At 36.4% G+C, this 14,457-nt stretch overlaps 1 protein-coding gene across 2 annotated transcripts in view; it reads left to right on the top strand.

The window, feature by feature from the left end:
* The window catches only part of NKAIN2 (sodium/potassium transporting ATPase interacting 2), a 1,083,024-nt gene extending 1,072,915 nt beyond the window's left edge, over window positions 1-10,109 (top strand). Inside the window, exons 7-9 of one of the 2 annotated variants that reach the window (XR_005028518.2) lie at window positions 3,246-3,327; window positions 3,966-4,054; window positions 7,669-10,109. Coding sequence is in view for 1 of the 2 variants with exons in the window: in XM_036903901.2 (XP_036759796.1) it covers window positions 3,246-3,327; window positions 7,669-7,678 (92 nt within the window). In the remaining variant the exon portion in view is untranslated. The remainder of the gene's footprint in view (window positions 1-3,245; window positions 3,328-3,965; window positions 4,055-7,668) is intronic. The other variant, XM_036903901.2, reaches the window with a different exon arrangement.
* The last annotated feature ends 4,348 nt before the right edge of the window (window positions 10,110-14,457 follow it).

Here is a 14,457-nt window from a genome sequence, read left to right as displayed (position 1 = left end):
TGATTTCTTCGGGTTGTCCCTTGATTCATTCCACAGTCTTTGGCTTGGAATTACCATCTGCCATTACTTTTCCTGCCATTCATCGCAAACCCTGGGAACAAGCTAGGGAAATGTTTCAAAACAACAACAATAACAAACTAATAAGCCTGAGCTTCACTTGGATCTCAATTTTAGCAGAAAAGACCTTGCTGTCTACATTTGCCCTGATCTTATTCCATTGGTTGGGATTCTAACCCACTTTATCCTCCAGCCCCAGGGTGGCGACCATCCTGCTGAAAAGGGAGCCTCAGGACAAGGAACGCTGGTGCTGTGAATACCTCTCAGCGAGTGAGTCTTCAATGAAGTCTCGTGTTGACAAGAGAAAACCTAAATGAATGGGAATTTAGGCAGTATCTGCAATAAATCTCCAGTTACAGACAATAATTACTTAAAATATAAATGTTATAGTCACCATTCAATTATTGTAGAACTATTCCGGTACCATTTATATTAGCTAATCTACAAATGCGGGCAATTCAGAAAACAAAAGAGGTTCCCTCAGTTGATTCATCTTCTGTAAAATACTTGAGATAGTTATAAGGTCCCAAATTAAACATTTTCTGTCTTTCTTTCTCCTACAGTACACGGCTTAGAAGAATTAGAAAGAAAATCCTGAATTTTTGGGGGGTCTCTTAATTTTCTTCCACACTGTATGCCTCATCCAGGGCTCTACAGTCCTTATTTTATCCTCACAGTGATTGTACGAAATAAGTATTATAATTCCCATCTTAAGAGTGCTAAGTTATTTGCCTAAAGTCACACAGCTGGAAAATAATGAAAGCAGTGTTTGAACCCTTGTGCTTCTAACATCAGGGTCTCTGTTCTTTTCCTTATACTATTCTGCTTTTGACAAGAAGTGAAATTCTGCCATGATAAAAGCATCTTTACAATAAAAAGAAATGAGTTATTAAATCACAAAAAGATATGGAGACACCTCAATGCTTATACCCAGTCAAAGGAGCCATTGAGAAAGGACTACATACTGCATGAGTCCGACTGAAAGACAGTCCGGAAAAGACAAAACCATGGAGACCATAAAAAGCCTGTGCTTGCTGGTTATTAGGGGAGAAGGATGGATAAAAAGGTAGAGCACAGAAGATTTTTAGAGCACAGAAACTCTTCTGTATTATTTTGAAATTGTGAATACATGGCCTTATACCTTTGTTGAAACCTACAGAATTTAAAACAGCAAAAGCAAACCCTAATATAAACTCTGGACTTTGGGTGATAATGATGTGTCAAGGTATGTCCATCGACTATGACAAATGCAACACTCTAATGTGATATGTTGATAGTAGGGGAAGTTGTGCATGTGTAGGATCAGGGAATAAATAAGAATTTTTTGAACTTTCTGTTCAATTTTTCTGTGAACCTAAAACTGCTCAAAAAAATGAAATCCATTTTTAAAAAAGATTTCCCCACTAAACAGACAAATGGACATCATGACTTTATGTTACCTCACATCCTTTACCAATGTCTACAGGTAGCAATTAGGATATTAAAAAAGAGAACAAAACTAGTCAAAGCTAAGCCAGTCGCATGAGATACCAGAAAAGGTTAAGATTTCCCTAGACATCCTAATTCATTCTCTGTGTCCCTTTTGTTCTTCTTGCTGTCATCTGTCTTTTCAGCCTTTTGTTGTTTTGCTTCTTTTATCCCCACCACACAACCTCTACATCCAGGAATGGAAAAGAAAAACAAAAACACCGCTTTCTCACAATACTCTTATTATTTACTGCTCTAGTTACTATTGCTTCCAAAATTCAGTGTTATAAAACAACCATTTATGATGCTCATGGATTCCTCTGTGTTAAGAATTCAGACAGGTCATGGGAAGGAGTTGGGGAGGGCAGGTGGGGAGGAGGGGACTAAGAGGCGTTATAATTAGCACTCACAATATAGGTAGGTCACAGGGAAGGCAGTATAGCATGGAGAAGACAAGTAGTGACTATAGTATCTTACTGCGCTGATGGACAGTGACTGCAATGGGATATGTGGTGGGGTCTTGATAATATAGGTGAATGTTGAAACTACAATGTTGCTCATGTGAAACCTTCATAAGATTGTATATCAATGATACCTTAATTTAAAAAAAAAGAATTCAGATAGGGCACCGTGAGGTTAGCCCATCTTTGATCCCAGACATTAGAGGCCTCTCAGCTGGGAAGACTCCAAGACTAGGTTGACTCAACAGCTTGGGACTAGAATCACTTGAAGGCATATTTTCTCAGATGTCTGGGTGTTGATCCTATCAGCTGGGACCTCAGCAAGCCTGTCAACCAAAATACATACCCATGGATTCTCCATTGATTCCACTGATCTCACCATTTCTAGTTTGGGTATGGTGGCTGTGTTCCAAAGGAGAGCATCTCAAAAGACCAAAGGGAAACGTATGACATTTTTATGATGTAGTCTTGGAAGTTATACAGTGTTACTCATACCAAACTCTATTAGTCAAAGCAGCCACAAGGGTCTGCACAGGTTCAAGAGCAAGGGGCACAGACCCAAACCACCAAATAGGATAAATGGCAAGGACACATTATAAATAGATCTGGAATAAGAGATGTTGTAGCAACCATTTTGGATAATATAATCTACCACAGTAACTATTAATACATCTTATTGTACCTTAAATATTTAGGGATGGATTGCATTTGAATGTTTGGTTAGACTTTGCTCTACATCTTTATTTCTGATTGTCTACCTCAAATTACAAACCACATAACAGCAGGGGCAGCCGTGTTAAGTTACATGAGTTCCACCATAGCAGCTTGTACATGACAATCATAATATATAATGTTATTACTAGTGTTGCAATTGCTGACAGATACATGCACTCAAGCCATCATTATTTTTTACATTTGTAAGTGTTGCAGGAAATCTCCACACTCACCAAAAAGGACATACACCGTCATTAATGTGCAATTGAATTTTATTTACTCAAATTAGGTCTTGCTGGCTAGAGAGGAGTACATAATTTCTTCTCCCAAGTGAATAGTTTCTTGTAAAGCAATAATTGAATCTCTCATAGTTTGGGGGTGGGGGTGGCCCTGCCTTGAAGGAGCTATCTTTTTTCCTCCACAAATAATCACTTCAGGTTTAATAGCTTATTAAGAGATTCACATTAGTAATCCATGTAAGACCTACATCATGAATGTTTATCTCTTTTTAAAAGTTAACTAACAAAGGCATTTGTCCCTTTTCAGTTGATTTCATAGGTGGCTTTGACTCTTATGGCTATCAAGGGCCTCAGAAGACATCTCATTTACAACTACAGCCTATGTACATGTAAGTACTTCAGAGGTTTTCTTCTGGAATATTAAAAGGTGATTGTGTAAACATTATTGTGACAACAAAATAGATTGCATGCAACTTTCCTTCAGTTATATTTTTCCAGTATTTTCTATTACTATTGTTTTGATTGGAATAATTCTAATAACATTTTCTTCATAATTTTTTTAAATTTAACTTATCAGAAATGCCATCTCTAAAGTTAACTTCAGTCTTAAATAAGTATTAGCTACATGCTAAAAAGCTTATGTAATATACCGCTTCTATGAATTACCCAAAAGTTGTATATTTTGAAAGTGATTTAACATTGTAGGTAGTTACATGTAACTATATATAAACTGTATGTTCTAGTTTCCCCAGGATAGTCTTAGTTTCCTCAGTTGTCCTGGTATAGTTGTTACCATCAACCCCTATTACTCTCAAAACTGCTCTCATTTGGATGATAAATGACAGGTTATCACCCTAGTTATATGTAGTGTTAAGATAAATAAAAAACTGAGCAATAATACTCTGTCTCTATTTTTTCTGACATGAAAAGTGAAAATTAAACACTGAAGCTACTTATCAGACCCTTAACTCTAGCACTCAAGAGAACAGACATACAATCAGAGCCTGATTTTTATATCTGTGTTTAGGCAAATTCCCCTGGATAACAACTGATAACAAATTCTATATATCAGCATCAAGTGATATGCTGAATTGCAAGCGAAGATCAAAATAGAAAGTAAGATTCGAATTCATTTTGAAACGTGAGCTTCTCTCTTTGAAGATATGTGTTTGTCGTCGTTGTCCTCCACCATTGAATCATTTTACCTTTTAGTATCATTAGTGTGCAGGATGATGAATGGATTTTTGGAGTATTTCTCCTTCAGAGACATTAAAGTAATCTTTGTACACCCATTTCAAACTTCTCTTTAACAAGAGAATGATCTATGCATCGTGCCTGCATTCTTCTTTGTGTGCGTTGTTGTTCCTTGGAAGCATGTGGTAACACCACTCATAAAAAAGATTTTATCAGTTCAGAAATCAGCCAATACTATATGTCATTTAAAGCATTTTCTCTGCAAACAGTACATCACACATTCCCTCTTTTACATCCCTAATCACTGCCCTAATTCAGGCATTCATTTCCTTGTTTTCCAGACTCTTGCTCCTTTTACAACTCCCTATCCTCCTGTCTTCCATGTGGCTCCCAAATTAATCTTAAAGTATAACTCTGATAATTTCACTCCCTTGTCCAAAACTATCAATGACTCCCTATTAACTGCTGAACAAAGTTCAAACCCCTTACTATAGCCTACAAGTCTACTAGGCCCCAATGTTATGTCAGAAATATTATCTCTTCTCTTCAACACTTAATAACTTTTGAGTCCCAACATATACAGATGATGCTGGAAGGCATGAGGAAAATGTACTAGTGAATAAAAACTGGCTCCTGTCTTCCTGAATCTTATAATCTACTGAGGGCATAAAGAGTCTGATATCTCCCCTTATCCAGTTTTTTTCCAGCCAAACTCTTGCCTTCTGCAAATTATGACATGTATTTTTCCAATAGTCCATGTTTTTCTCTTAACACCAAACATCTTTGTTTCCAAATTCTACTCTTCAAAACCCTATTATCCTTCAAACTGTATCTTAAAATATACTTCCTTTATGAAACATTTATTAATCTCCTTTCCTCTGATAGTTTTCTTATTTTGCCCTGTACTATTGTTTTCTATTTATACCTAACTTATGTATCCTCCCAGAAATACTTGATAGCTTAAATAAAAAATAAACTATAAATCCTTTCAATCCTCTACCATTCTTCTCGGTATTGTATCATAGCCTTATTTAAAGTGTTCTATTAAAAAATAAAGGCAAAGCAATAAGGAGTAGTGGTTAAGATGACCTACTAAAAGCAGACTGCCTGAGATAAAATTCTTTATGACTTGGGACAAATAACTTTATTTGAATGACTTTATTTATTCTCACCAAGCCTAAGTTTACTCATCTGCAAAATAGAGATAGCATACATATTCCATATAATTGCTCTGAATTTATATGAAATAATGCATGTACACCTAAAACACAGGACAAGTCACACAGTAAATGCTTAATAAACATAATTTATTAGTAGTAGAAACAATGCTTATGATACCAACATCACTCCTGAAAAGACTTTATCAAGTCAGAAATCAGTATGCTGTATATTTCATTCCCAAAAGATTTCCTTGTAAACAATATGTCACATGTAATATATCAGCCCAAGAAACATGTAACAATATGTTTGTGTTCAAGAGTACACCAGAATATCTACAAGGCTTGCAGTTGTTTGCTTCTGACAATATCACTTCACATTTTTATCACATAGCATTTCATTGTGTTGGTCAATATAAATGATCAGTAAATATGGTTAAGCTATAATAAATTAATTATAACCTCTTATGTGACGATCAGCTATGATAACATGAGAATGCTAATTATACATAATCAAGAATATTATTTTAAATCAGGGTTTATAAGTCTAATGTCTTTAAAGAGGGACCTCTACAAATTCAATACCCAGCATTAAATTCCTTGAGGATAAAAGTACCTGTGATAGAATGAGGAGCCATGGGTCAGCAGCTCTGGGAGCCGCAATCCTATGGGGAATTGACTCACACAACCAAAATGTTATACAGTGTCAGTGGTCACAGATCTTAGATGTTCAGGGACAACTCCCTACCTCCCATCTCTTTATCCTTTTAAATAAAGTGTATTTATCACAGGGATGCCTTAAAAAAAAAAAAAGTACCTGTGATATTCTTAAATAGAATACTTTAAATGCCAAACCAAAAGTAACAAAAATACTGTTTTCTTCCCTACTACCTGTAAATAAGGTAAAATTATAGGCACTTTTAAGTCTCACTGCTCATGAAATAAGTAAATGTTTAATGTAATTCAAATTTAGGAAGTGAGAAATGTATTTTAAGATATTTAACAAATCACCAGTCAAAATAATACCACCATCCCTTCCACAACACATCTCCTAGGGGACCTCAAATACAACACTAAGATTTATTCTACAGATGTGGAAACTGAGTGAAGAGAAAGGAAAACAGAAGTAACTAGCTTGTCGGCTATGCAGCTCCACCTACCAACCAGTTTTCCTTACCCCTTAGTTCAGTGTTCTTCCCAAATTCTTAGACAGAGTCTGAATTTCCTCTGGCATTACATTTCCTGATGTTTAATGTACTTATTTGGACTTCCTCACACTAGCTCAGCTGCAATCCCTCCATCCATGCCCACCCCCTTCCTCTTTTCTGCAAAGCCTTTATTCCCTTTGAGGTCACATTATACAGTGATGGATGAAGGGCTTTTTCAACTTTGTAGCCCTCATCGGAGAGCCATTGTCTATTCAAATCCTGTGAAAAACCAAAACTGATTCACACATAAACCTCATCCCCTGCTGAGAAGCAGAGACCTGAGCATCTCCTATGTCTTTGTCCTTTGGGGTGTACTTTTTCCTGAACCTGCCGTAAATAAGTCTCATAAAGGAAGAGTAATTTAACATCATGGGCCAGTTCAAGCACCCTAACAATACCATATAACAACAGGAAAGAAAAGTTGTTCCATAGAAGGAAAGCAAATGCTTAAAAGCAATTACAGTTTTAGCTGTGGGGCTTCCATTATACCCATGTAAATGTTCTGTGGCTAAGAGCCTGGACAAAGCTTTGAAAACAGCCCTGACTCACTTCCATTCACAGCCGAGTTTCAGTTCCTGTAGTCAATGAATAGACAGTCCTCTTTCTTTAGTTAAGTGGAGTGAATGTTCTCAGCCCATAATTCTCAGATCATCTATAATCCATCTAAAAACGAAAGGCCATCATTACTTTTTTCCCTTACAGTTTGGTAAACCTCTTTGAAACAAATAATGGCTATGAAGTCGTTGCACAAAAACATTCCCATGTCCACAGGTTAATTTTCTAACAAAGTAGTTGCTTTGACTACCACTGACCTATGTACCACCAGCAAGTAGAGATCTCTTTGAGCTCCCTGCAGGGTAAACCGAGAATATCCCATGGTATATTAGACAACATTTGGAAACATCACATTCCTTTTGGCAGCCTAATTGTAGAGCGATGTATATTCATTTCATTTGTACCCAGAAACGGATTGTTAATTACCATGAGTGGCCTCTCTATCCAGGAGGTTGCTTTGAGAAAAAGAAAAGGAGAGGAAAATTGCTATTTGAAACACGATTTGGGTTTGGACTACTCTTTTTTTTTTTTTTTGCTCTTGTGCTTGGAAAGGTGAAAAAAGGAGCTGAACTCTCCCCCTTGATTAAAAACATCTTTTTTCCTCTCTCTCTCTTAGGTCAAAATAATACACATGGTTTCAGTAGTCAGCTCCTGGACTTTTCAAAGAACTTGTTTCGCAGTGGCCTCCTGAATTTTATGAAGAGCAAGAAGCAATTGAGTTTATATATGTATACATATTAACAAAACAAACATAAAACCTCTACATACACTAGGACACACACGCGCGCGCGCGCGCACACCCACCAATTCCGGCCTCCTCTAAGTGAAACAGACAAATATTCAGGACACGCCCATCTTGGATTTCCAGAAAGCAGGCTTCTTTCTCCCAGGCCTTTGGAAAATTCATACGGAGACACGTTGGTGCCCTCTGCTGGCCGTCACTAACTCCTCCGCAGTGCAGCCCGTCGGCCTCTGCGAGCTGCGAAGTCATCCGGGGCACATTAGTTTGAAAGCCCGGTCTTCTGCACTCCGTGAGTCTTGATAGCACCACGGCTATGTAGGCAATGTCACTGCAAAAACAAATAAACAAAACATGCCATGGTGACCTTGTAACCGAAGTCCGAAATGGCAGGTTGTTTGCCCTAAAGGCTGTACCGTACATACTTGCCTTAACCAACCTAAGTTGTGCACCCAAGAATCTCAGTGCAGACATCCCCAAGTCACTTCCTTTAGGCTAGCACACTGCTATTAATTCTGAATGAGTTCGAGTCTGTGTGTTTCATGTCAAGAAACAAGACTGCGTAGCTCAGCATCTCCAGTTCGTCTGAGTGTACAAAAACTGCCAGCTATCAGCAAAGTACTTTACCATTGAGCCTCTGGGTCGTCAAAAAGAGACAAGTGACAATAACAACAAGAATAGGAACTGTCATCTTTATAATTCTTAAACATCGTCTTCTGATGGGGTTGGGTGAAACAAAGTAAAACTTACTAATCTACTAAACTCATTAGTCTACTGGAAGCAGAGCAAAAATGGCTTAACTCACTGATTTTATTTATTGCACTCTAGGTGCTTTTATAAGTATCTACAAATGTCTTTTACTAACACAGAAACAGCTGTGGATTTCTATCAACAGAGGCCAACTGAATATGTATTAGCTATGTTTACTCTTTTATATCTAATTCAGATTGAAGACACTACGTAGGTGAACTTTTTTTCCTAACCTCAGCGTACGAGATTATTTTTTGGGTGGGCGGGGGGAGCAATAGTTACCTTGGTGAAATATTTGAGATCTCTTTGTGGTATTTGGGGGATCTGTTGTGTGTTAGAGTGTATTTTAATCCTCCTGTATTATTGTGGCAGAAAAAACTGTGCTGTTAATGTAGTTGGCAACAAGATGCCTTTGGAAACTTAATAGTAGATCAATGTGTTTTGGAATATTCTGAATTCCTAGGAAATTTTGTTCTATATATTCAAAAATTACTGGTTTCCATTAGTGAAGAAAACAATTAGCTCAGGCTTGTCAGGAACTCGGATGAGTCATGTTTTTTCTTGCATCCACCTGAGACACTGAGATCAGTTTTTTTAACTTTTCTCCATCTTTAAATGCAGTTAAATTCGAGTTGAAAAGTTATAAATTGGCATGGAGCAAATTTTTCTCTTGGTTTCTATGTAGTTTTAGTTACAGGGTTAACCTGGTTTGGACCTTAGCCTGTCCAGATCTACATAAACCAGTTCCCATTACTGTCTTTGCATGGATGTCTGTGAAATACACACATATACATTTGAAAATGATGAAGGAACAAAGGTTGCCATTGGAACATAAACTACCAAAAAAAAGGTTCTAGCATTTGTGCTTCAATTTTCTCAGTGGCTTTTATATGTTTGTCCCTACATACATGTACAAAATATATAATTGCAAACATGTCAGTGAAACCTCATATGATGATTTTACAGTGACATGCATGTTTAATGTATGAGAAAAAATATTTACCAATATATTGTCTATGATTCTTTAAATATAAATACTATACATGCCAGAAACTATTCTAATGTGACTATTAATGTGACAATTAAAATGAGGTTTCACTGTACATTCATGCTGTGATGAGATTCCATCTTATAGGACATGTATGGATAGAGACTTTACATGCATAGAATAAGCCCTCATATTCCTGCTTTAAGTTGCAGCCAAGTTACCACCTAATCACTACTATCATCACCACCAAAATTTTCAAAAACAGTTGTTGACTACTAAAAAGTAATCAGTGGACAGGTCTTTTTTTGGAAGCAGTGAGCACAGTAGTGTGATTATATCTGGAAAAAACATCTAAGTTGTACAGCTGTATCCTCCTCAAAATCTGGTGAAGAATGCTATTTTTATAGGCTGAACTTTTATTAAAACCCTAATATTCAGAAGGCAAGAGTTACAATCCTGATGTGTCTTTTTTTTTTTGCGTTTGTTAATTCTGAATGTATTTTTAACAAAGTGATTTTTTTGACTTAACTAGTGTAATTTGCATTTTAAAAATAAATGGAAAAAGAATTAAGTTTCTGAGCCATCCCTGAAATACTTCTTACAATGTATTTGATTATGTCATTGACAGGGAAACCCCATTACATTTACATGAAGGTAAGGCTGATGTTCTATGCCATGCAGAGGTGTGTCAGCAGTAAAAAGGAATTGCCGGGTCATGGCACCATTTAGCTCAGTCATAGGTAACACGCACTTTCATTATCTCCTGACACTAAGAGTTCTTTTATAAGACTGCCTGAAACAGGCTTGCCGTCATTTGGAGAACTTCTCTTTCCCCTTCTCTCTGGAGTTTAGAGTTAGCATCAGGCTAGTAAATGACAGAGGTATTAGGACACTATATTAAAAACCTTTGGTTAACATAGGTAGGATTTTTCATTTTTTATAAGCCAAATAATTCAAAATACTCATTTATTTATTGCCACACTGACGACATAGTCTTTGACAACAACTATAGAGAAGCGTGTTGGGGTAGGCTAGCAAGTAGATGAGGTTAACCATTGCTATTTGTGATTATAGAATCACAATTTCAGCCGTGGTCCACTGAATGGATGAAAGGGACAGAGGACAACAGGCTGGGGCTGCTCCAAATTCAGCCTGCTGATGGGGTTGTGTCCTTCTCACTGCACACAGACACACACAAACCCCCAGGGGCCAAAACGCAGACACTGGCTAACAACAAGGAAGGCTTTGAGGTAGCCTTCCAAGAAGCTGAAGATCACCTTGTAGTATTTGGCTTCTTGGCCCCATGGTGAGAGCCTTGTACATGGCCCAGCCTGTTTTTTACTCTTTTTCCCTAAGTGAAAAGTATGCTGGTGCAGGTTCACTGAAGTAGATGTGGATGACTATCAGGATGTTGCTTCACACTGTGAGGTCAAATGCACACAGCATCTCAGTTGCATAGAGACAAAATTTAATAGAGCAAATATATATTGTACCCTAAAGAAAGGATTCTTTCTTCTGGAATTCTCAGAAAGGATCTACATTTGGCAAGTAACAAATGTTATTTGTTGATGGTACCAAAATCTTTATTTGGTAATTATTAAAAACATAATCTCTGATACAGTGAAGCAGATATCCAATATCGCACTATAACAAGTGGGACCATTTACACACAGAAATCAAAATTAATTTTAAATAGGTCACACTGCAGAACAAATTTTGAGATCCAGATTTATTGATTATAGAGACAGCAAACTAAGGCACACAGAGATTAAGAAATTATTCAAGATTACCACTTATCTTCAAAATGTACAAAACTCAACATTGTACAATAAATTCTAATATGTGTACTTTGGGCAGAGTAGGGTAAACTAAATCCCAGACAACTGGGATTTGCCAACTGCCCTTTGTGTAAATCAGGGTGAACCCTGATAAGGAAGTCCCTAAGACATATAAAATCATAAAATGCTTCCAAATTATTGTGTATTAGGTTCAGTGTATTCTCAATGTTAAATATGTTTTATTATGGAATATTTCTTCTATAGATGCTTACATAACCATATGGGAACATGTATACATGATATGTTCTCTTATATTAGTCAACCAATTATGCTCAGTTTCAGGGCTAGAAGGTTTTCCGTTATTTCTCTTATAATAAATTTTATGATAGCTAATACTAGAGAGATTAAGATTACCTAAATTGTTCCATCTTGAATATTTCCAATAATTGTCAAGATAATCTTCCTACAGATATTCTGTCTTTGGAAAAATTTCAGCACTTGATGATCTGATACCAACTTCCTTACATTATAAAAAATGAAGCCCTGGATATTCTCATCACATGTGAATCTGCTTAGGATCCATATTCAATCCTATTTTCATTTAATTACATCTACCTACTACCCATTCCCAAGAAAGGAAAGAAAATCTGTGATTGATATATTATGTCCAATTTAAAGCCACGCCAGCATCTTGAAACAATCACTTTTGATAGCTATGAAAGCAAAATCTCTATGACATTTTAACTTAAAAAAACAACTTGACTAGATAATATATTCAAGGGTCTCATTTACCACTGAAATCTGCACAGGTATCATGTGTTACGACTGCCAGTGACAGCAAGGAGGACGAAGGTAAGTTCCTCCTAAAAGGGATAAAGGCAGATCTTTTTACATTCTCTAGAGTTATAATGAAAGTTGTTTCAAAAAATCCTTAAATACTATGGAGTTTAGAAGCTAATGAGCTTAAACTTTTGGTGGGTATTGAAAGCTGATTTCTGTAAGATAATTCAGAGAGGAAAATCTGTTATAAGCCACATGTTGATGCTCTGATACAGTCTAAACCTTTATTGAAATTAATGTAGCCTTTTCTATAATAAGAGCACAGAATCGTGGCACCTCAATAATAAAATAGCTATATTTTTAAACTTCTCCTTCTTCCCTCTATGAATTTAAGCTGAACAGAAATGGAATAAAACAACTCCCAAAAAAGATTGTAAATTGATGCTGTCACCTCAAGGATGATGGATTGATTCAATTAATCAGTAAGTCCTTTCTAAGAGTCCTTCAGGGAGTTTTTTACCAGAGGCATACCCTGTTTATTCCCCTCCTGCATGCCTGTCATTTTTCTTCATTATTCTTCTAGTTTTACTTGTTATATCCCTTGCGGATATGTTGATCTCCATGTGCAGAGAGGTTTTGCACACAGCTGTCTAGACATAAATCTTCCATGCCTCTAACTGGAGGCCACAAAGACACCTGAGCCTCTTGTCATTGTTATTTCAGGCTGACCAAGACTTTCTTACGATGAAGTGAGGCAAATGGACACTGAGTTACAAATGATAAGTCACTGGGAAAGTATCAAACTGAGAGAAGACTATGAAAAGTCCCCCAGGGGTGAGGAAGTAACAATCTTGTGCTCTGCACATCATGGAACTAGCTTTCCTATATTCAAAAGCAAATAGGTGGGGCAGTGCCAGAGGGTTGAGAGGCTGCGGCCTATGCTAGTAATTCACAGAAAAACAAAACATATTCAGTGATTATTTTGTTTTGAGTATTGAAAGGTAAATATTCTTAAACATGAAACATTTCTATTCCTGGGCCAAATCATCTGTCGTTGTAAAGAGTAATGATTCAAGGAGGAGATGTCTGGAGAGGGACCTCAATGCTAAATCTTGCTCTCAGGGTTGGCTAGATAGTTTGTGGGGCCCAGTGAAAAATGAAAATGTGAGGTGCCTTGCTTGCTCAAAGAGTAGGAAAATAGTGCTGCTAAAGGTACTAACATATAAAGACTTTTCCTTTAAGAATAGTTTATCACTTACAAAACATAAGGGTAATAGTAGTATATAAATAACACTATAAAATATTAATTATAAAAATATGTTGTTGTTATAACTTTAAATAACCTAATGAATATAATACTTTATTAGTGAGATGTCTTGGTTGATTATAAAATTTTTGACTCAACATTCTATGACCTTTTTTTTTAGGTTATCAAATGTATACTTTTAGCTAATTTATTTTCAATCAATATAAATGAAACTTTTGTCAGTCACTTTTGATAAATGCATCACAACTGAATTTTTTTTTTAATTTTGAGAGGGATCTTCCTGCTGATGCAACTGTTTCTGAAGCTATGAAGAATGTTTTGTAAAGGGTGACAACACTGGAATACATTTCTGACAAATTATTTTGAAATACAAATTTAATCATTTGAGTTACTGGTTCACAGTATAATTTTTCTAAAAAGATTTAACTCTTCATAAAAATCAGTTTCTTGAAAGTCTGAACTAATTGTTAAATAAAAATTATACAGTAACATTTTAGTGTTTCCTCTGATGTTTTCTGTAACTTATAGAGGTTGTTCACGAAACTAAAGACGGCTTCATGATCTCTATGTAATTGAAAGTGCCTACTTAAGTATTCTATTGTTGTATCTTCAATTATAAGAAAAATAATTTTAAAATTGTTTTCCTTGATAGTTTGTTCCTCTGAAGCATCATATGAAAATAGAATTATTTTCTGTCTCCTGTTAATGCTATAATCTTTCATTTCTATTTGTAAGCCTGTGGATATTTCTTTTACAGTGTTGCAGCAGTTTTCAAAACCAGAGCCTCTAAACTCTCTGAATAATTCTAATAACTAGTAACTTGATATGCCTTATTGCATATTGATATATACACTTTTATCATGTAATAATTTACTGACAAAACCTACTGCCTAAGCATCAGCAGTTCCTGTTCCAGCACTAAACCAGAGTGAATGCTTGTGCAGAAGCTGCAGGGACTAGCCTTCTCGGGGAATTAATGGGCAAGGTAGCCTCCCATAGTTCCCAGGACTGCCCTGGTCTCTGCTTTCTCCTGGAGTACAGCTGCCACTTCTGTGGCGACGGCTGCTATTGTCACAGCTGCAAGTCTGGTCCCAGGCCCCTCC

Source organism: Manis pentadactyla, chromosome 12, assembly GCF_030020395.1.
Source record: "Manis pentadactyla isolate mManPen7 chromosome 12, mManPen7.hap1, whole genome shotgun sequence".
NCBI lineage: Eukaryota > Metazoa > Chordata > Mammalia > Pholidota > Manidae > Manis > Manis pentadactyla.
Note: the sequence above shows the minus strand (reverse complement) of the source record. Positions and strands in the feature narration are given on the sequence as shown.